The 24,469-nt window shown below is 46.8% G+C and overlaps 1 protein-coding gene across 1 annotated transcript in view; it reads left to right on the forward strand.

The window, feature by feature from the left end:
- Window positions 1-24,469, forward strand: part of NFATC2 (nuclear factor of activated T cells 2) — a gene marked incomplete in the record, with an annotated part of 153,617 nt that overhangs the window by 56,950 nt on the left and 72,198 nt on the right. The window contains 2 exon segments of the mRNA XM_073607254.1: window positions 12,545-12,685; window positions 24,210-24,265. Coding sequence (XP_073463355.1) covers window positions 12,545-12,685; window positions 24,210-24,265 — 197 coding nt within the window.

A 24,469-nucleotide genomic window follows, 5' to 3' on the forward strand; every position in this document is an offset into this window, starting at 1 on the left:
TTCTGAATATATTGGCTTCATCTTTTCAGCATCTGACAAAGTACTCCTCTCATTTCACTGGGCTCTGAGCAAGGGGCGGACTGACCATTCGGCCACTCGGGCACTGCCTGAGGGCCCCCGGGCCACTAGGGGGCCCCATCAGGGTTGCCAGCCTCAGTAAAACCAGAGACAGTATGTAAAAATCTGTGGTTTTTTTTTTATATCTGTCTCTCAAATGTCCCTTACCGACATCCTTTTGGTCTAGAAATCCCAAAATTATAGCTGCCCCACCTCTCCAGTACCCTCTCAGCCAATAGAAACATGTCTGTGTATAGTGTGTATACTGTGTGATTGTATACTGTGTGGCCCCATAATCTCCTATTGCCCGGGGGCCCCATAATCTCCTATTGCCCGGGGGCCCCATGAGTTGTCAGTCCGCCCCTGGCTGTGATGTACCTTCTGAAGCATTGGACTGAACTTCTAATCTTCATGCTTAATCCAAGTCAGTCCCTAATTAAATACCTAAAGCGGAGCTCCGCTCAAAAGGGGAAACCCTGCTTGTTTGCATCCCCCCCTTCCTTCGCTGCCACATTTGCCACCTTTGGGGGGGGGGGCAGGTACCTGTTTTTTGGCAGGTACCTATCCCCAGTTCCGAGTCCCCCGGAAGTACGCCCCCCCCCCCCCCCCCACCACCGCCGGGCCATTCACCAAGCACATTCCTGTTCAAACCGCATGCGATTCTTTGCAGTGCAATTTGAGCCTATTTCTTTTGTACGGCTCAAATTCGCACCGCACCGGCAAAGAAAAAGGTGCATGCAACTCTTGTTTGTCGCACTGGAAGCAGATCTCATTGGCTGTTCACACCCACACGATCCCATTCAGCCAATCGTTAAACCGGATCGTGTGGGTGCATTTTGCTGACTGCGCTCACAATGTAATATAAAATAGGAGAATGACACAGACAGCATATACAGTCTTGATGGGATCAGGACAGCCTAATCTAATCTATGTATGATGTTGTTTACATGCACTTTGAGCTATTGTAACCTTTCTATGAAAATCTGTTTTATTGGGGAGCACGTCACACATGTCTGTCTACAACTTTTAAAGCGATCACATCCTTATTTTAGGACAGACTTAAAATATAACTAAAGACAAAACAAAAGCTTGTTTAGTTTTAAATAGAGTGGAGAGGGATTAGAACCCCTGTCGGGCTTTTATTGCGGTCTGTGTCCCCTTTAGGAGATTCCCCCTCTCTATCTGTCCTGTTTATCATTATCAGTGAAAGTAAAAGAAAATCCCCAGAAAAGTAATAGAAGGGAAATCTTCTAATGGGGACTCCAGTTCTGGTGACTTGGGGGTCCTCAAGGAATTCCATTACTTTGCATTTTGGGCTTGTCTCCAGAAAAGTAATAGAGGTGAAATCTTCTAAAGGGGGCACTAGTTCTGATGACTTGGGGGTCCTCAGGGAATTCCATTAATTTGCACTTTAGGGTTGTCCCCAGAAAAGTAATAGAGGGAAAATCTTCTAATGGGGACACTAGTTCTGGTGACTCTGGTGATTTGCAGGGATTTCCTCTAACTTTCTGTTTGGCTATGGGACAGGAAGTGAAGGGAAATCTCCCCAATGGGATACAGATGTGGAAAAAAAAAATCTTACAGGGGTTATAACCTTGCCTTGCTCTATCCAAAATGAAAAAAAAATGCCTATAGTTCTACTTTAAGACAGCCATTCATGGATCGAAATTGGATCTACTAATCAACTTCTGTACAACCAGCCTGTCAGGATTTTCCTAACCAATCAGTGCTGCCGGCTGATATCTGTACATTCTGACGACAAGGTAGTCTCCAAGTTGTCAGAATACAATAAATCAGCGGGAAGGGTTCCCCTATCCACATCGAGCGTATGGATGGAGGAATCTTTTTTTTTTTTTTTTTTTTTTTAATTCAACCTACTGGTAGAATGAAGTAATGTATGGGCTGTTTTAATCACCCATAAAGAGAATGGGTCTTCCATTGTTTAACCTGTAGGAAAACAATCAATTTATATAACCAGAATACCTGTTTTTATTACCTTTATGCAACATCTCACATAAGTCTGTGACTGCCGGCAGCCTGTTAAAGTGGAGGTCCGTTGAAAAAAAAATGTTAAAAGCCAGCCGCTACAAATACTGCAGCTGCTGACCTTTAATGCATGGACACTTACCTGTCCAGGGAGCCCGCGATGTCGGCAGCTGAAGCCGATCTGTCCATTGGCTCTCGGCTGCTGCCGCCTCCATCCTCGGTAAGGGAATAAGGAAGTGAAGCCGTGCGGCTTCACTTCCTGGTTCCCTACTGCGAATGCGTGAGTCGCGCTGCGCGTCCTCTCTGGTCCCTGCTGTGTTCTGTCTCCCAGAATACAGCGGGGGGAGGCCAGTGTAGGCGCTGGAAGTGGCGTAGGTCACCGCAAGCGCTGCGGTGATCTATGCCAGGTAGTGGGAGCAAATACATGTATTAGACAGGTATCTGCCCCCCCCCGAAAGGTGCCAAATGTGACACTGGAGGGGGGGAGGATTCCAAAAAGTGGAAGTTCTATTTTTGGGTGGAACTCCACTTTAAACTCTATGGGACTATCGGAAACACAAGAAGTCTACGTTCTGAGCTTTCATCCTTGGGTGCATAGTGCCCTGAATGCAGCACCGCTAGGAACATCATCCAGCTGCTGCAAGTTCCAGTTGCTCATAGAGTTTGATACCGGATGGGCTGGACGGTGCACACCTGTGCCCTCCGCCTGCACCTAAACGCCGGAACAAAGTGAACAGGACAGTGGGCGCAAACTGGTAAATAACCCCACAAAAGAAAATAAATCAATGCAAGTATACACTATATTGTCAAAAGTATTGGGACACCTGCCTTTACACTCACATGAACTTTAATGACATCCCAGTCTTAGTCCGTAGGGTTCAATATTGAGTTGGCCCTCCCTTTGCAGCTAGAACAGCTTCACCTCTCTTGGGAAGGCCATCCACAAGGTTTGGGAGTGTGTCTAGTGGCAGCTGGTGGTATATTTTCTTTTGGGGAGACGAGGGGCGACAAACAATCCACCCACCACCAATAACTCCCCACCCTGGTTGGGTCACAGGCAACCCCCCCCCCCGGTCAGTCAGTCAGCAGCCACGCACTTGCCCCATCTAGGTCAGCGCTTCCTCCTGGTGGCATCTCCTCCTCCTTGTGCTTCACAACGGCTTGACTATGGGATCTGCCTGACGGCTGGTGACCAAAGAGCTGGATATAACATAAGGCATGTTTTACGTTGATGGTTGGTGAGTGTGCATTTTTTGCACACTTTTTTTGGTGGAGCACGTTGGAAGGGGAATTACAAGCACCATCCATCTTTCACCATGGTGATTGGCGATTAGGAGTGTGTCTATGGGGATGTTTGATTATTCTTCCAGAAGCGCATTTCTGAGGTCAGGCACTGATGTTGAATAAAAAGGTCTGGCTCACAGTCTCCACTCTAAGGTGGTCTATGGGGTCAAGGTCAGGACTCTGTGCAGGCCAAGTCAAGTTCCTCCACCCCAAACTCGCTCATCCATGTCTTTATGGACCTTGCTTTGTACACTGGTCCAAATCATGTGGTGGAGGGGGGATTATGGTGTGAGGTTGTTTTTCAGGGGTTGGACTTGGCTCCTTAGTTCCAGTGAAGGGAACTCTTAAGGCGTCAGCATACCAAGACATTTTGGACAATTTCATGCTCCCAACTTTGTGGGAACAGTTTGGGGTCGACCCTTCCTGTTCCAACATGACTGCACACCAGTGCACAAAGCAAGGTCCACAAGGACACATGGATGAGCGAGTTTGGGTTGCAGAAACTTGACTGACCTGCACACAGTCCTGATCTCAACCCAACAGAACACCTTCAGGATGAATTAGAGTGGAGACTGTGAGCCAGGCCTTCTCATCCAACATCAGTGCCTGACCTCACAAATGCTCTTCTGGAAGAATGGTCAAACATTCCCATAGACACACTCCTAATCCTTGTGGACGGCCTTCCCAGAAGAGTTGAAACTGTTATAGCTGCAAAGGGTGGGCCAACTCAATATTGAACCCTACGGACTAAGACTGGGATGCCATTAAAGTTCATGTGCGTGTAAAGGCAGGCGTCCCAATACTTTTGACAATATAGCGTATATAAAAGTCCATACAAGTCCATCACTGGGGCAAGCTGATCCAGTAGCTGAAGCAGGCTCTAAAACATACAGAAGACAAAGAAAAGGGGGAAAAGCACCTATAAGGCTGGGTTCCCATCGCATTGCTGTGCACATCACATGCGATGTCTGTGCGATGCGAATTTAGCTATACAAACTGCATGGCTGAAATCGCATTTGCACCAGAATGGTGCAGGACAGAGTGTAGTAGGCCTATAAATTTAATAAAATCCAAAATAAGGCCTCTCACAGTAACGAAGATAGAACAGGCTCATTTGTTATAAATAATAGACCACGGGAATCCACTCTCAGCACTCACAGCAGGAAGAAGCCGGCCAGTACCTCCCCGGGGATCATCCTTCTCCAAGCACATAGTATATGCTTGAAAACGGAGCGCACATGCTCAGTTCCAGCATCACGCATTCTCTTGAAATGCGTCACACTCTTCCTACCGGTGACGTCATCACGCAAGAAGTGCTAAAGCCTGCTAGCAGCTTGCTTAAAGTGGCAACCGGCACTCACATTGGGATCTGTGCTCAAGATTTACAAACTGGAGCTGAATGGTACTTTAAACACTTCAGCCCCGGAAGGATTTTACCCCCTTCCTGACCAGAGCACTTTTTGCGATTCGGCACTCCGTCGCTTTAACTGACAATTGCGCGGTCGCGCGACGTAACTCCCAAACAAAATTGACGTCCTTTTTTTCCCACAAATAGAGCTTTCTTTTGGTGGTATTTGATCACCTCTGCGGTTTTTATTTTTTGCGCTATAAGCAAAAAAAGAGCGACAATTTTGAGAAAAAAACGCAATTGTTTTACTTTTTGCTATAATAAATATCCCCCAAAAATATATAAAAAAAACACATTTTTTTCCTCAGTTTAGGCTGATACGTATTCTTCTACATATTTTTGGTAAAAAAAAAATCACAATAAGCGTATATTGATTGGTTTGCGCAAAAGTTATAGCGTCTACAAAATAGAGGATATATTTATAGCATTTTTATTATTAATTTTTTTTTTTTACTAGTAATGGCGGCGATCTGCGATTTTTATCGTGACTGCGACATTATGGCGGACACATCGGACACTTTTGACACTATTTTGAGACCATTGACAATTATACAGCGATCAGTGCTATAAAAATGCATTGATTACTGTGTAAATGACACTGGAAGGGAAGGGGTTAAACACTAGGGGGCGATCAAGGAGTTGAGTGTGTCCTAGGGAGTGATTCCAACTGTGGTGGGGATGGGCTTCAACACACATGACAGTGATTGCTGCTCCCGATGACAGGGAGCAGTAGATCCCTGTCATGTCACTAGGCAGAACGGGGAAATGCCTTGTTTACATAGGCATCTGCTCGTTCAATCGCCGTGTCACGGAGCTGCAGGCCGAAAAGACTGAAGGAGATCAGCAGCACTGAGATGCAAAAGAAAAAGCACAAAAAAAGACAAAACAGTCATTTATTAGGAGAAAAGCCATGGCAATAGTTGATGTATCATCCAGTATGTGTTTTACATCTACTTTACCATTGTTTGCCGTCTCTTCAGAAGGATCTCTTTCTACTTTAATGGGGTAGTGTATGAGGGCAGCGCCAAAGCGTGGCACCTGACTGAATATTCTGGGGGCTCTCTTGTCATGGAGATATCCCAGTCCAGGGAAAGAGCTGGAAATGGAGTAAGAAGAGGGACCGGGGGGGGGCACACATCCTACATTCATCACAACCCACACTAAAGGAACAATGTGAACCTATGTCTACCATATCCAGTTCCACTTCACTCCACAGAACTGACCACAGAGGGCCTTTGAGGAGATGGTCCTTTAAGTGACCAATTAAAGTACAAATCCACACAGAAGAGCTTCAGAGTGGAAAAAATGAACATTCACTGATTAAACAAACCACAGAGATGTTGTGGCTTCGTTAATGAGCTTGTATTGCTTTAGAAAACACCCTCTTTATTTGTTACTTTTGTATTATGAAAGATACGCTATATTGTCACAAGTACTGGGACGCCTGCCTTTACAAGCACATGAACTTTAATGGCATCCCAGTCTTAGTCCGTAGGGTTCAATATTGAGTTGGCCCACCCTTTGCAGCTATAACAGCTTCAACTCTTCTGGGAAGGCCGTCCACAAGGTTTAGGAGGGTGTCTATGGGAATGTTTGATCATTCTTCCAGAAGAGCATTTTTGGGGTCAGGCACTGATGTGGACTAGGGTTGCCACCTCATCCCTTTAAACCCGAACACATATGAATTACACAGGTTCTGAGACTAATTTAATGCAGATAAGGCGCCAAGTGAGTTTAATTACCACCTTAATCAGCCACAGAAACTAGGTAATTAATATGTGTTCGGTTTTAAAGGGATGAGGTGGCAACCCTAATGTGGACAAGAAGGCCTGGCTCGCAGTCTCCGCTCCTATTCATCCCAAAGGTATTCTGTCGGGTTGAGGTTAGGACTCTGAGCAGACCAGTCAAGTTCCTCCACCCCCAAACTCGCTCATCCATGTCTTTATGGACCTTGCTTTGTACACAGGGATCTAAATCTGTATAGTTTTCTTTATTCATGATGAAAGATCCAAGACACCAATTTAAACCCGAGGAAAGCCAGTCCAAAACAGTAAGCAGGAGAGTAGTCAGTAGGCAATAAATGAGCAAATAAAGATCCCAAAGAATGGATAATTAGGAACACTGATAATCCATCCACATATCAAACTGATATTATACAACGCTTTCAGCAACCGTACAATTACAGGCCTAGGTACAGTAAATGTCTCCTAAACGTGTGCAGTTTAGGAGATATTTACCTTGTAGTGCACCAATGAGGTCATCGGCGCATGCGCAGTGAAGAAACGGCCGTCCCGTTTCTTTTCCAGCATGTGCCGTGACTGGCGGCTCCCACGCGCTTGCACGGGAGTGGCGTCAATCGGCTCCGGCTAGTCACAGAGCCAGAGTCCGCAGCCCTGGAAGGAAGAGTGGCAAAGATGAATGATTCCACCAGCGGGGCCATCGCGGACATCATGGGCTTCGTTTGCAGGTAAGTGCCACCAGTGGCGTCACTAGGGTTGGTGTCACCTGGTGCGGTAAAAGATGGTGTCACCCCCCACCCCCCCGGGTACTGAGCAGGCTAGTGCTTCGGCTCTGCTCTCCCCCCTGAACCTGCCGCAATGGATTGAGCTGGAATGGGATCAGGGGAATGAATGGAGCCGGAATGGGACTGAGGTGGTAGATGGAGTTAGGATGGGATCGGGGTGATGGATGGGATTGGGGTGGTGGATGGAGCTGAGATGGGATCGGGGGGATGGAGGGAGCCGGGATGGGTTCGGGGTGGTAGATGGAGCTGGGATGGGTTTAGAGGATGGATGGAGCTGGGATGGTGGATGGAGCCGGGGTGGGATCAGGGTGGTGGATTGAGCCGGGGAGGGATTGGGGGGATGGATAGAGCCAAGATGGGATCAGGGTGGTGGATGGAGCTGGGATGGGATCGGGGTGGTGGATGGAGCCGGGATGGGATTGGGGTGGTGGATGGAGCTGGGATGGGATCGGGGTGGTGGATGGAGCCGGGATGGGATCAGGGTGGTGGATGAAGCTGGGATGGGATCGGGGTGGTGGATGGAGCCGGGATGGGATCAGGGTGGTGGATGAAGCTGGGATGGGATCGGGGGGATGGATGAAGACCGGGATGGGATCAGGGGGATGGATGGAGCTGGGATGGGATCTTTGATTTGAGGGGGGGTGAGGGTTAGAGGATATGTGCTAGGGGAGTGCTTTGGGAGGGGAGAGGAATTGTGCTGGGGGTGTCAAACTTCAAATTTGCCCCCCTCCTTCTAGTACAAGTCCTCTCTAACCCAAAACAAAGCACCCTTCTGCACATATCCTCTAACCCCCACCCCCTCCCTAAAATGTACTCCTGACAGCATAATTGTTACCTACCCAGTCCCAGGCCTCCAAGAATCCCCCCTCCCTATCACAATGTCCCACAAGACTCCTGTTATTACAGACCTCAGGCCCGGCCCCTGGGCAGATGCAGTAGCGCACTGTCCTTCCTCCTCCTCGGCTCTTCCTCCCGGTCTGTGTACTCATCATGTCAGAGCCAAGGAGGAGGCGGCTATAGTCCTATGTGCAGTGAGTGCAGTCGGCGGGGAGAGCAATGTGATTGCGGCATGTGGGACTGACGATCAGACCTCCGGCACCCTGCCTGTCTGCCTCTGCCTCGGTCTCACATCACGTGTAGCTAATGAAATCTCGGAAGGGAAGGAGGAAGATGAGGGAGCCGTTGCGCTCCTCTCAATGCGGTGCCAGTCTGGGCTTGGATGGGATCAGGTGGTGGATAGAGCTGGGATAAGATCAGGGGGGGGGTAGATGAACCTGGGATGGGATCGGGGTGGTGGATGGAACTGGGATGGGATCGGGGTGGTGGATGGGATTGGGGTGGTGGATGGAGCCGGGATGGGATCAGGGTGGAGGATGGAGCTGGGATGGGATTGGGGTGGTGGATGGAGCTGAGATGGGATCGGGGTGGTGGATGGAGTTGGGATGGGATCAGGGTGGTGGATGGAGCTGGGATGGGATTGGGGTGGTGGATGAAGCTGGGATGGGATCGGGGTGGTGGATGGAGCTGGAATGGGATTGGGGTGGTGGATGGAGCTGGGATGGGATCGGGGTGGTGGATGGAGCTGGAATGGGATTGGGGTGGTGGATGGAGCTGGGATGGGATCGGGGTGGTGGATGGAGCTGGAATGGGATTGGGGTGGTGGATGGAGCTGGGATGGGATCGGGGTGGTGGATGGAGCCGGGATGGGATCGGGGTGGTGAATGGAGCCGGGATGGGATCGGGGTGGTGGATGGAGCCGGGTTGGGATCGGGGTGGTGGATGGACCTGGGATGAGATTGGGGTGGTGTATGGAGCTGGGATGGGATTGGGGTGGTGGATGAAGCTGGGATGGGATCAGGGTGGTGGATGGAGCTGGGATGGGATCGGGGTGGTGGATGGAGCTGGGATGGGATCAGGGTGGTGGATGAAGCTGGGATGGGATCGGGGTGGTGTATGGAGCTGGAATGGGATCGGGGTGGTGGATGGAGCTGAGATGAGATCGGGGTGGTGGATGGAGCTGGGATGGGATTGGGGTGGTGGAAGGAGCTGAGATGGGATTGGGGTGGTGGATGGAGCTGGGATGGGATTGGGGTGGTGGATGGAGCTGGGATGGGAGTGGGGTGGTGGATGGAGCTGGGATGGGATCGGGGTGGTGTATGGAGCTGGAATGGGATCGGGGTGGTGGATGGAGCTGAGATGAGATCGGGGTGGTGGATGGAGCTGGGATGGGATTGGGGTGGTAGAAGGAGCTGAGATGGGATTGGGGTGGTGGATGGAGCTGGGATGGGAGTGGGGTGGTGGATGGAGCTGGGATGGGATCGGGGTGGTGTATGGAGCTGGAATGGGATCGGGGTGGTGGATGGAGCTGGAATGGGATCGGGGTGGTGGATGGAGCTGAGATGAGATCGGGGTGATGGATGGAGCTGGGATGGGAGTGGGGTGGTGGATGGAGTTGGGATGGGATCGGGGTGGTGGATGATGCTGGGATGGGATCGGGGGTGTCAACCGGGTGCGGGCCGCACCCCCTGCACCCCCATAGCGACGCCACTGAGTGCCACATAATGGGGTTTACAGAGTGCCCATCAGGGTTTACTTCCTCTTTAACATCAAATTCATGATGTAAATTCCCAGTTAGGCGGTTGGCAAGTGGTTAAGGAGGATAGAACTATCATGGCTCCCGCTGCCCATAATCCTTTGCTTCCGCCCACATGACGCTTGTGTAGTAGCACATAGTACTATTAATGTTTTTCTTCTCACAAGTTTGTAGTATTTTACGATGGACTTGTCTTCTCCACTATACTGTAATCCCCCCACCACCCTGTGACTATCAGAAGCCGCTGTAGAGGGTCTTGCAACAAAACGGATCGTGTTAGAGCAACGCTGGCAGAATCTTTTCTCTGGGGAAGCCTCGGCCGAAGAGATTTTATTATTTGTAGAGGACTGCACTCAGCAGCGGCATTTTCGATAGACGGTCACTTTCTAGCCCACCGCCCAACCCGCTCATCCTCACCTTCCCCCAGTGACTTGCACATCCTGCCCTACAACATCGTAATCATGTTTCACATGTGAGTCACTTGTAGTTTTCTTTTTATTTATTTAATGTCAGTTTAATTTTAGTGTGATACAAGAATAAGCAGTCGGGGTCTACAGAACGTTTTGGCTTTTCCGGCAGAGCGTGGTTGTTGCTTAGAAACCTTCGGCGTATTACTAAACAGAAGCAGATATGACTTGGTGCTTTTGGTGGTGGGTGTGCTTGTGTAAGAACATAGTCATTTTGTGATACCTGAGCAATGTGATCACACCTGATGATGCTTCGGACTTTGCTGCATGGGCGGGCTGAATGTACCAAGTTGATCGATCAGCTTGGGTGCAAACAGCATGCAGGGTTTCGCCTACAATTATTGCTAGCGGCTGCTATAGCTGCTAGCAATAATCACTGTTCTCTCTTGGCGGGGACGGCTTCAGATGTAAGTGGACGGGAGAAGACAATGGCCCGGCAGGAGGGATTCCCCCGTCACCACGGTCTGTGTTGATGGGGGCAATCGAGAAAATTCGATGGGGGAATTCGTTCAGTGTATGGCTGGCCTTAGAAACCGAAACAATCAAAAATTTACTTGGCCAACTCCAGCCCCCCTTATAGGCAAATAGCGGCTGCAGGGCGGTTCTATTGTTCCAGGATGACGTCATATGGCGTTGTCCCACTCTCGCTGCGCTTGCGCGCTCACGACCAGCGGCATCCCCGACCTTGGTAAAGATTTGATGACTTGGCTCTTTACCCATGTGATCAGCTGTGTCCACTTACATCTGATCACAGGTAAACACTGACAGTGTCTGGAGAGGCCTGATTATAAGAGCCCTGATTATCAGTGCAGCCCCAACAGTGCCCATCAGTGATGCCAGTCAGTGCCCATCAGTGATTAGAATAGGAAAGGTCTGGACAGCCGCACTCCAATAAAAACGTCTTTATTGTGCAAAATAACAAAAGTACAAACCACAGCAGGGTACAGGATAAAAAACTGACGCGTTTCACACTCTCAACAGTGCTTAGTCTTAGCTATGACTATGGCTATGTCCTTCTTTGCACTCGCTCCATTTCCAGTACATCCTTCCTAAGGAACTGGTGCCCAGAACTGGACAGCATACTCCAGGTGCGGCCAGACCAGAGTCTTGTAGAGTGGGAGAATTATCGTTTTTATCTCTGGAATGAATCCCCCTTTGAATGCCAATATTCTGTTTCCTTTGTTAGCAGGAGCTTGGCATTGCATGCCATTGCTGAGCCTATCATCTACTAGGACCCCCAGGTCCTTTTCCATCCTAGATTCTTCAGTCAGTTTTGAAAAAAAAAAAGTACACTAACTACAAAAACTATAGCTGCTGACTTAAAAAAACAAAAAAAAAACAGACACTCACTTGTCCTAGGATTAATATTATTTTTATTATTATACAATATTTATAGAGCGCCAACAGTGCAGTGCTTTACAATAAAAAGGGAGACAAAACAGCAAAAATACAATTCAATACAAGAGGGTTAGGAGGGCCCTGCTCCAAGGAGCTTACAATCTAATAGGGGAGGAACTGATGGGAGAAATAGAAGATTTGGTTATTAGCTGAAGGCAGGCATCCAACACCGTCCTCACCCAAGCAGGTTCTTCACAGCTCTTTGGGTTCCTGGCGCCGGCATGTTAACTGTGGGCAGACAGCTGTGACTCCTTGTGGCTTCACAGCTGGTTGCTCACTGTGCATGCGTGAGCCACACTGTGCCATTGTGAATGGTCCTGCAGGCTTCTGGGAACAGTGATGTGTCCCAGGTGGAAATCTGAGAGAGGAGGAAGAGCAGAACTTCCCCTTTTGGGTGAAAAGTTGGGAGCATGAAATTGCCCAAAATGTCTTGCTATGCTGATACCTTAAGATTTCCATTCCCTGGAACTAAGGGGCCAAGCCCAACCCCTGAAGAACTCCGAGAGATATAAAAGGTAGGATTCAGAGAAAACCAGCACTGAATTCTGTTTTAAGTGGACATGGTTAAAGGTTGCAGGTCCATTCTTAGGATAAATATAGTATTAGATAACACACCAATAATCAGGCAGCAGCAAGATCCAGGATTTCCGATAGGCAGAAGGGTGTGATGGAAATTTTGGTCCAATATTTGAGGAGCGCAAGTTCCTCAGTCTATAAAATCATTTTAGGGAGAATAAAAGAGGCGTGTCAATGATAGTGATGGTATTTCTTGTGTAATATATTTTATATTTTTCTGTTAATGAATACATTTAAATTTCTTTTCCCAGCTCAAAGATCTGCTCATGAACTCCCTCTGGTGGAACGGCAGGACATTGACAGCTGTCTTGTGTATGGGGGGCAGCAAATGATTCTGACCGGGCAGAATTTTACAGCTGAGTCCAAAGTTATCTTCACAGAGAAGACGCCAGGTAAGTCTTGGCACATAACAGCAGGGTCTTTTTTCTCAGAGAATAGGTGCAGGAACCCTTCTGAGTCCCTTATTGTCTCCACCCCTTACCCACCCCCGAGCACCATTCCTTGGATCCACCCCTACCCGCCTCAGTGCACCATTCCTTGGATCCACCCCCTACAAGCCTCTGAGCACCATTCCTTGGATCCACCCCCTACCAACCTCTGAGCACCATTCCTTGGATCCACCCCTACCCGCCTCAGGGCACCATTCCTTGTATCCACCCCTACCAACCTCACAGCACCATTCCTTGGATCCAGCCCCTACCAACCTCACAGCACCATTCCTTGGATCCACCACCTACCAAACTCTGAGCACCATTCCTTGGATCCACCCCCTACCAACCTCTGAGCACCATTCCTTGGATCCACCCCCTACCAACCTCTGAGCACCATTCCTTGGATCCACCCCCTAAACACCTCAGAGCACCATTCCTTGGATCCACCCCCTACCAACCTTCGAGCACCATTCCTTGGATCCACCCCCTACCCACCTCCCAGTACCTCTCCTTTTAGTCAATACAGAACTATCAATAGAGGATACATAAGTATCATTTTGTAGTGCTAAGTAATTTGTATCAAATTTGTTAATGACACCAAGAAAAGCATTAAAGTAGATCTCTTGAATCCAGCAGCAATAGACTCTCCCCAGCAACAATGGACCCCAACAGCAATAGACTCTGGCAGCAACAACATATTTCCCAACAGTCAGCCCAGCATCAATAGACTATCCAGCAGCCAGCAACAATAGACCCCTCCCTCAACAGTAAATCCTTCCCAGCAACAGTTGGCCCCCCAGGAACATATGCCCAACTAGCAACAATATATCCCACACCAGCAACAATAGACCTCCCCAGCAGCAATAGAGTGCCACACAAAAATAGATGCTCTCCAGCCACAATAAATCTCCCAGCAGTGAGCAACAGTAGACCCCTCCCTCAACAGTAGATCCCTTTCAGAAACAATTGGTTACATAGTTGGTAAGGCTGAAAAAGACACCGGCCCATCCAGTTCAACTTGTGGTGTGTGAGTGTGCTTGCATTTATGTCAATAGTAAATCGTGTATCTCTGTATGTTGTGACCCCTCAGCAATATTAGCCCCCCCACAGCAACAATAGATCTCCCCAGCAACAATAGACCGCATGCAAAAATAGAACCCCGTCAGGAAGAATAGATCCCCCAGCAGCCAGCATCAATAGACCCCTCCTTTAACATTAGATCCCTCTCTGCAACAATTTACCCCCCAGCAACATAAACCCAATTAGCAACAATAGACCTCCCCAGCAACAATAGATGCCCTTCAGGAACAATTGACCCCCCTAGCAACATAACCCCCCCCCCCCCAGCAACAATAGACTTCCCGAGCAACAGGCCGCAATGCAAAAATAGAAACCCCTCAAGGAAGAATAGACCCCTCCCTCAACAGTAGATCCCTCACAACAACAATTGACCCCCCAGCAACATAAGCCCAACCAGTAATAATAGATCCCCCACCAGCAACAATATACCTCCCCAGCAACAATAGACTACCACACATAAATAGATGCTCTCCAGCAAAAATAGACTCCTCACTCAAAGTAGATCCCTTTCAGCAATAATTGACCCCCCCCGCGCAACAATAGACCGACATGCAAAAATAGAACCCCTCCAGGAAGAAAAGACCCTCCAGCACACCCTAGCACCCCTTGCAGTCTCATTGCGGAAATTGGAGGGGGAGCAGAGTAATGTTGTAGAAACAGGGGTCTCCAAACTGCGGACCTTTGATAGACTTCACCCGGCCCTTAGGGCACTATTCCTCCCACTGATACCAACAATGGGGCACTATTCCTCCCACTGATACCAACAATGGGGCACTATTCCTCCCACTAAAACCAATGATGGGGTACTACTCCCCCTCTATCAGACCACCAACACTGAGGCCGTGTTTATTCTCACAGATGCTCGGCCCAGGGCATTTTCTACCTCCACTGGCCAGAATCAGCCCCCCCCCCCCCAAAGTCTAAAGTACAGTAAACTGGCCTTTTGTTTGAAGAGACCTCTCTGTTGTAGAACAACAAGCATTCACTCCACACAGCTCAAGATTTCTGCAAAGAAGCCACCATTCCCTTATTTTAGATCTCTGAGCCCTGACAGGCCTGATTCCACTTCTTTGTAATAGAGAACCTCCCTTCAGTCTAATCATTGTAGAGGGAGCAGTGTTTCCAGCACCTACACAAACTTTGTGTGCACCTGTTGCATAGCTCCCAACTGTCCCTGATTTGGAGCAATGTCCCTCTGTCCCTCATTTGTGCTCATTTGTCCCTCATTTTGGTCTGATCCATATAGTTGTATATAAAATGCACTTTTTATCTATCAAAAAGTGTTTCCCAGCACTAAACCTTTCATCTGATTTCTAAATTACTGCATTTGTAAATTTCAAAAGCCAATATAAAGGAATAGAAGTGGTAAAAAAAAAGCTCTTGTGGGTGTAACCAATCTTGTCTTTTTTATACAATTCCCCTTTAAGGGGGCGTGGCAAGGGGTGTGTCCTATGCCTGTATGCTTTTGCTGATAGGTGTCCCTCATTCCCATCTCACAAAGTTGGGAGGTGTGTTGTTGTCAGATCGAAAAGGAAGTAAAGGAACAATTTTTTTATCGCCCTTTTCATTGTCAGGTACTGGATGGCAACCTCCGTGTGTATTGATGATGTGTATATTTTTGTCGTTCTCCATGTTAGAGATCCGCAGTTTTGTATACAGAGGCTGTAACTAAACACAGGCCGATGTTGTTATAACATGATTGTGTCTGGCACCCGGTCTCACCATTACCTTGCATAAATCTCGCCGCCTTGAACTCTCTCTCTCTCTGATGTCATTGGGATATCCCAAGAAAACATTGCAAAACAGGAAAAAATCTAAGAGCCGTGATTGAGAAACAGCGCTGCTGCTGCTGCTGCAATTGTTGCCATAGCTGTGAGAAACGCAGGGAGACGGGGCGGAATCCAGTGTTTTGGAAGGTTCCCTCATGACACAATCCTCTGGAATCTTACAGATGGTAAATCCTCATCAACACAACAATCCCAACGCATTTGCTCCATCCTTTCTGGCAACGGAGCACCATACGGGGGCGCAAATGGACTCCAGCCTGATTTTCTCCTCTGAAAATTCGTTTTTTTTTAAAGAGCATCTTTTTTTTTTTTTTTTTTTTGGAATACTCCATAGAAAGAAAAGCACATTGAAAGCTGCTCGGATGTTCTGTTAATCTGGCGTAGCGAGAGAAATTCCCTATTCTCCGACTGACTCAGAGGCTTCATGTGACTCATGTTATTGATTTGCTGGTTCCCAGCGTTCTGCAGAAATGTTTGGGACTGTGTTGTGCGAATTGTTGTAGAGAGACGGGACCCACCTGCTCAGATCACCCTCTTGACATTGGCAGGGCCTTGACGAGCTGCAACCAGATCGACCCTCACATCTTATTAAAGTGGTTAGAGCGGTGATCGATTGTTCCTGATTAGTTGAACACTGGGGTTGTTGTACTTTACAAATTCCTTTCTTTTGTACTACACTGTGCTCTACACTGAGTGGTTGCTTCTCTGTGCTGAGACTTGGGGGTTGATTTACTGAAACTGGAGAGTGCAAAATCTGGTGCAGCTCTGCATAGGAACCAATCAGATTCCAGGTTTTTTTGGTCAAACATTAAAGTCCAAGTCCACCCTGATGCCCCGTACACACGTTCCGACAAAAGTCGCTTTCGGACAGACCGTTCAATGATCTGATCGTTAGTACGCAGCTTTCGACAGCCGATCACGACAGTCCGTCCAACCAAATCTGAAGGGACAAACAGGAAAACTTTGGTCGGATGACAGCCCATCGTACGACAATCGTGTAATCAGTACAGTACGCGTCCGATAAAAGTCGTTCGACAAACGCCACGCATGCTCGGAAACGCGAAAATAAACCAGAAGGACGCAGGGGTCACACGTATTTGACATCATTTATAATGCGTAGCTAGGCACAGCAGAAGATTTTTACAGAGCCGTACGACAAAAATCTTACACACATTATTCACTGTTGTATTCGATCTTAGTTTCATGCAACAAAATGCGAACGGTCTGTCGTACGATAATTGGAACATGTGTACGGGGCATTTTGGGGTTGATTTACTGAAGCTGGAGAGTGCAAAATCTGGTGCAGCTGTGCATAGAAACCAATCAGCTTCCAGGTTTTTTTTTTGGTCAAAGATTAAAGTCCAAGTGTACCGTAATGGCCGTGCACACGATCCGAATATCTTACGACAGATCGTACGACCGTTTTCGCTTAATAGTCGCAAGTAGAAATTGAATAGGTAGATAAAGTCACGAAAATTCTCATACGACAGAAGAAAAAAATCAGAAGTGATGTCATGTGTTGTAATGTATTTGTATTGTATTTTCGGACGACAACTATACTGACTAAACCAAAATTATACGATCTGGAATCGTACGAGGAAAATTTTCGTGCATGTCTGATCGAATAATAATATCAGATGAACTGTCGTGATCGGCTGTCGAAAGAAGTGTACACACGATCCGAAAATCGTACGATTCTTCCTCGGACGTTTTTGTTTGATATTCGGATCGTGTGTACGGGCCATAAGGCCCCTTTCACATGTGCGGACCGTTCAGATCCGCCCGTCAGTTTTCTCAGGCGGACCCGAACGGTCGCTCCATACAGCTCTATGGAGCGATGGATGTCAGCGGTGACATGTCCGCTGACATCAGATCCGCCCCCTCCCTATCCGCTCCGCAAAATTCAGATGGATGGATGTCCTATCTTTCCATCCATCTGGCGGATCGGATGAAAACGGACAGGCAGTCCATAATCCTCCGATCCCCCCCACCCCCCCCGTCATAGAGGAGAGCGGTCTCCCTGACAGGTCTGTCCCTGCACAGTGTGCAGAGACGGACTTGTCATCTGCCGGCTCAGCGGGGATCAACGGAGCAATCCACGCTGAGCAAGCGGATGGCTATATACGGATCCGCAGGTCTGAAAGAGGCCTACCACTAAAATCCCTGCATCTACAGACATCCACGATCTCAGTGGCCGTGCGTCCATTAAGGGCGCACGGGCGCCACCCCCTCTGTCATGCCACCCCCCCTATATCACTAATGGATAGATTCATGCATTGCATGAATCTATCCATGGCCACTGCTGCCATCCCCTATTCAGGCTTCTGGCCCCTTTTCAGACGCTGGACCCGCTGATTGGCTCCTCCGCTAGCGAATGGGCACACGCGTGCACGAGCGCGCCCACATATAGCCGTGTACATACAATGACAGTGGTTCGCGCAGGAGAGCCAACCTGCCGCCGTACAACGGCGGCTGGTCGGGAACCGGTTAATTGAGCAAGCTGAGGTTAGAAGCTGATTGGCTAACATGCACAGTGGCAGCAGATTTTACTCTCTATAGGTTTAATTAAATCCTCCCTTTTTGTGTTTAGTGCCAGCCAGGAACATGGTCTTTCTTGGATTTAGCATGTTTTTCTTGTGTTTATGTGGATTTTTTTTTTCCCAAGCACCAGGCGCTGAAGGGGCCACACATTTGGAGCATTTTGTTTATCATGTGCATATAATTACTACTATGTAATACTTATAATAATAATAATATAATAGGGATCGATACTATGTAATACTTATAGTAATAATAATAGGGATCAACACTATGTAATACTTATAATAATAATAATAATAGGGATCGATACTATGTAATAGTTAGAACAAAGAGCACCCTATTATAATAATAATAATAATAATAATAATAATATCTGTCATCATTTCGATTTTACTCATACAGAAGGATTTTTTTTTCTCTTATTGGATATAAATAAAAATATAGCCTTGCGGTGACTGGCCATACAACCACCTTTTCTGTAGTTTGCATCGTCATCACAGGATTTTGCCATGTCTTACATATGAATCATCAACCCGAAAAGTTTTGATGGGAAATTCAGCACCACTGAAACCCGAGAATGGAACCTGGTAAATCTGTATGGAGGGGGGGGGGAGTAAAATAAACTCCCTTTTCTTTTTTGAAAGCTTTTAACATTTTGCTTTATAATCATATATAGTTTTGCACCTTTTTTTATGTATCACCTGGTTTGGCTGCATGTACAGTTTAGCTGCTAAACCGCATGAACTTTCTGTAAAGTGACTCATCACTCTCAATATCAATCAGAAGAGCCGGATATAAAGATAAGACTATAAAATATGGAGCAGGAAGTGAAAGGAGGTTGACGGCTTTGCTGGTGAAGTTTCTGAGAATCCATATTGAGGTGATTGTAGCCGTATTGGTGCACTTGCAACAAGAACGACTGTCTGTGGTACTTTTATTTGCACTAACATACAAGTTTTCGGAGTGCGCCCCCTGCAAGTCACACTAAGGGTTCATTTTTTATTTTGTTTTTTAAAATAACAAACATATCATACTTACCTCCACTGTGCAGCTCGTTTTGCACAGAGTGGCCCCCGAACCTGCGCTTCTGGGGTCCCCCGGCGGCTCCCGCGGCTCCTCCCCACATCAGATAACCCCCTGGGAGAAGAGCTGTCCTGAGAGGGGGTTACCTTGCGGGCACGCTCCAGAGTCCAGCATTCGGCGTCCATAGAGGTCGAATGAGGACTCGGCCCCGCCCCCCGCGTCATTGGATTCGATTGACAGCAGCGGGAGCCAATGGCTGCGCTGCTATCAATCTATCCAATCAAGAGCCAAGAACCCCGGACAGAGAGACAGTGAGTTCCCGTGGGTCAAGTTCTAGGGCTCAGGTAAGTAAAAAGGGGGGGGAGCTGGGGGCCGGTCACTGCCAGGTGTTTTTTTTATGCATAGGATGCATTAAGGTGAAAAAACACGTAGGTTTACAACCCCTTTCAGTATTGTTTGGACCTTAAAGTACAGTAATACCTCGAAATGCGAGTATCGCGGTTTACGAGCGCTTCGCAATACAAGCTGTTTTTTTTAAATCTTACTTGATTTGTGAGCGTTGTCTCGCAAGACAAGCAGGATTCCAGCCTCCGGGGTGTGCAGTACCTCATGTGGCCAGAGGTGCGGGGGCGCCGGTGATGCTCGGAGATGACTCAGAGGTGCTCTGAGACCCTCAAAGACACTCGGAGACTCCATTCCCATAGCTCCCAACTGTCCCTGATTTCGAGGGACTGTCTCTGATGTGGAACAATGTCCCTCTGTCCCTCCTTCCTCCTCATCTGTCCCTCATTTTGGTCTGATCCATATAGTTGTATATAAAATGCACTACTTCTCTTTCAAAAAAAAAAAAAAAAGTGTTTCCCAGGGCTAAAGCTTATATCCAAATTTTAAGTTGCTGCATTTGTAAATGTCAAAAGCCAATATAAAAGTATAATAGTGGTAAAAAAAAAAGCACTTGTAGATTTAACTAATTTCGTTTTGTATAATTCTAATTTTAAGGAGGGGTATCAAGGGGTGTGGCCTATGCCTACATACTTTTGCTAATAGGCGTCCCTCGTTCTCATCTCAAAAAGTTGGGAGGTGTGCGTTCCCGAGTGTTTCCGGCACCCCCCCGCACCCCTGGCCACATGTGGCACTGCATACACCAGCAATGGCACTGGAACACATTATCTGAGTTTCTATTGATTCCTATGGGGAAACTTGCTTTGATATACGAGTATGTACTGACCACTCCCCAAAAACGTAATTTCCTGCTTGTGTGATTGGCTCACCAATTTTCCCAGAAGTCTGCCTAAGATACAAGTCAGATTTCAGGCATCCCCTGCAACAAGAATGTAATTTTTGGTGAGATACTTCCAATAGGAAAAGGTCTAAACGGATGCAGGCCCAGCAGATTCCCTCATTAGTGCTCTGCAGCTGCCACAGCTGACTGATAATTATGAAGCCATTAGACCCAGTCAGCACAGAAGCACAGACAAACACACAGGGATTTCTTCAGAATAACATAAGGTCGGAATCTGCAACAAAGGTTGTTATTACATTACATTACATATTACAATCCTTGTAATGTACAGAGATCACCCAGAGGGGAAGGTTTTTTTTCTCAACAAAAGTGGAGTTACGCTTTAACTTTTTTTTTAACCTTTTTTTTGTTCCTGCAGATGCTGTGCATATATAAATATATAAGATATCGTTCGGATAAAAGATATTTATATAGCTTTACTGTAGGAAGAACATTTTCTTACAAATAAAAATGTCATTCAGATCTCAAACCCAGTAAAAAAAAAAAGTGAATGGACAGTTGCAGTGCTGGAATGCAAATGTTCTGGGCCTTAAAACAGAACTAAAGTTTTTATAGGAGCACCACAAACTGAACACACTTTTTAATTCATTTTTAATATTCAAAGCACATCTCCCCTATCCATCCATCCATGTCTCCATGCTTTATTTTGTTGAGGAAAAACACCTCTCCCTTTAGCATTTCTAGCTTTGCCCATTTTGAGTAAGGGCAGATGATTTCATGTAGCATTTTCTTCCTGGAATCCATCTGCCCTTACCCCAGGCATGCCGGCAGGAGGGTGTACTTAAAGTGTAAGTAAACCCTCCCCCTCCTATCGTTTTCAGCCAAGGAAGCTGCCATCTTTGCCTCTTTGTTTAATCTACAACTGCCATGATGCTGCACATGCATACCTCCCAACTTTTTGAGATGGGAATGAGGGACGCCTATCAGCAAAAGTACGCAGGCAAAGGACACACCCCATGGCCACGCCCCCTTAAACGAAAATTGTACAAAAACACAAGATTGGCTGAACCCACAAGTGCTTTTTTTTTACCACTACTATTCCCATTATAACTGCTTTTGGAACACAGTATACACATACATGTACACACAGTATACACAGACAGATGTAAAAATACCACAGATTTATACATACTGTCCCTGGTTTTACTAAGGCTGACAACCCTGATGGGGCTCCCTAGTGGCCCAGGGCCCTCGGGCAGTGCCCGAGACGCTCAATGGTCAGTCCGCCCCTGATCTATATAGATCGGACCAAAATGAGGGACAAATGAGGAGGAATGAGGGACAGTCCCTCGAAATCAGGGGCAGTTGGGAGCTATGCACATGTGATCAGTTATGACACCAGCCATTGGATGGTTTGACAGTTTGGTTGAGAGCACAACCAATGGGAGTGTTACATTTCCGGCACGTGCCAGAAATGAAACAGTTTTTTTGAAACTGGTAAATGGATGGGTTTTCTTCCGCTCCTCCTCCCTTCACATGAAGACTCCTGGAATGTATGACATCATTTCGGCCTAGGCCAGAAGCCAGGAAGCAACTGAAGAAATAAAAAAAAAAGTTGAAATCAAGTGAATATAATACTCCTTCCTATTTATTGACTAATACTAGCAGCATGAGCATTAAAAATCGTTCGTGTTGAATGAGAGAGTGAAGTTCCACTTTAAGACGTCACCGGATCTTCTGTTGTCAAGAAGAGAAGAATCTTCCGTAAGGCCCAGCAATCGTTGCATAGATGTGTGGCTACGTGGCTTCTACTTTATTGGAAACTAGAACTACCGTTGATTGAGACGTCGGCTGCTTATTTTCAATACTCATCAAGCAATTGGTGTTGATATAGTTCAGCCGTGGCAAGAGAGAGAAGAACAAAAAAAAAAGCCTTGATTGTGTAGACAGCCGAAAAGACTGACCTCATAGTTTTCATTTCATCAGAGAAGACGGAAACGATTGAATGGTGCCAGTAACACCTAATTTGTTGCTTCACCTATGAGATAAGAGAAAGCTGCGCTTTTTTGTTAGGGCTTAGTCTTGGTTTATCCAGAAACCGTGTCATTCCGGTTAATTCCACCCAGTTTTTCTCACACTTTTATGTTTCTCATACCGATCGCATGACGCACTTTGTGGCTCCTGTCCGCCCCGGATAATGCAAGTGTTTAGCGTTTCGCAGCTCTTTGCCTTACCGCCAACCCTATTACTTCGCCTATGGAGACTTTGCGTTTTCAACACCCTCGTCAAGCATAATTAGTTTAGTGAAACCACACTTTTTTTTTGGGAACAGTTTCTGGACTGGTAACAGTTTTCCAGGAGCCATTGTTGTGTGAGCAATTGTGATACTTGTCTAGAATGCCAGGGCTATTTAACCCAGCATTGTGCAACAGGGACATTTTGAAATCCCAAGCCGCGTGCTGTTTCCACTTTAGAGTCCCAAAAAATTTGAGGCAGTGAGCATTTTCAGAAAGAAAAGTATAACGCTTTTCCATCTGTTTTTTTTTTTTTTTTTTTTATTTTAACACATTTCCATCAAAGACGTGAGTTGTTGTGCGCTGATATCCATAGAGAGACCCTTCCTCCATCTGTCCTCCTCTTTACATGGCTTCCTCATATTTCTGAGTTTGGCTGGAGCCATTACCACTAGTGGTAGGGCCATGGACTTAAATGACAAAAAAACAGCTCTCTGGAATTATTCTTTGACTTGACAGCGTGATAATCCGCAAGTAAACTGTATCCATAGACCTAGGAAAAGCTGATGATTATGTTTGCCAGAAGTTGCCTATATAACATTTTTTGATGCCCTATTATTTTTATAGTTATTATCAGGGCTTTTTTTCAGGGGGAACTTGGTGGAACTCAGTTCCACCACTTCTGGCTCGGATCCTCTGCTCCCTACCCACCACTATCACTTTTAAACACAGAAGTCCGGTTTCTGTGTTTACAAGTGACAGCTCTGCACCCTGTGTGTAATGCAATCCTGGTATTTAAAGTGGTGTTCCGGCCGAAATGATACTTTTTAAATAAAAATACCCCTATAATACACAAGCTTAATGTATTCTAGTAAAGTTAGTCTGTAAACTAAGGTCTGTTTTGTTAGTCTATAGCAGTAGTTTGTTATTTTATAAACTTACAGCAGGTCGTGGCCATCTTAAGTGTGGGCATCTGAAGCCAGACTGTATTTCTTCCTGGATCTCATCCTTGCAGATCTCGCACATGCTCAGTGCAGCACAAGCAGTGTGATAGGTTTCAGGTCAGGTTTCCAACGGCAGTTTCAGAGGAAGTTGATGCCCCTTCCCAGAAGGCATTGCAAACAGGAAATGATGCGATGGGCCACGGCCAGGGAGGAGAAAGTAAAAAATGAATACAGCAGATATACAGTAGGTGCTGAGAAAAAAAAAAAATATATCCAATTTGTTTACAGTGCACAGTTTAGTGAGGGATGCTGAAAAGTTGTAAAAGTGGGTGGAACTCCACTTTAATGCCCCTTTAAGACCCTCCTACTGTTCGTGAAGTTTGACTGACCACACCCACTATTTGTTGTGATTTGGAGAGTGTGTGTGTGGGGGGGGGGGTTTGGGGGGTCGTGGTTGAGTTCCAGCACCAATTGTTTGAGGAAAAAAAGCCCTGGTTATTATTATTATTATACAGTATGATAGCTGTGTATAGTATATAAAGTTCTGATGATTAAAAACATTATTAACATTATAAATCAACTGTATACTGCTCACAGCAGCGGGTAAATGTTCCCTGTCTTTGTGTTTTTTAGATGGCCAGCAGATTTGGGAGACCGAGGCCACTGTGGATAAAGACAAAAGTCAGCCTGTAAGTTTAACAACCGAGTTCCAAACTTTGAGATGGGGAAGATAGGCAACCAAATGAGTTGCAGAAGAGCACATTCATATGTCCTACTAAATGATGGTGAACACAGGGATGATCAGTAGTTCATGTGCAAAACACACATTCCTAAGGGCATCAAACCTTTGTTTTCCTAGTTTTAAAAAGAAGCCAGTTTATGAGCGTGAAGTG

This window comes from Aquarana catesbeiana, linkage group LG12 (genome assembly GCF_042186555.1).
Source record: "Aquarana catesbeiana isolate 2022-GZ linkage group LG12, ASM4218655v1, whole genome shotgun sequence".
NCBI classification, from domain to species: Eukaryota; Metazoa; Chordata; class Amphibia; order Anura; family Ranidae; genus Aquarana; species Aquarana catesbeiana.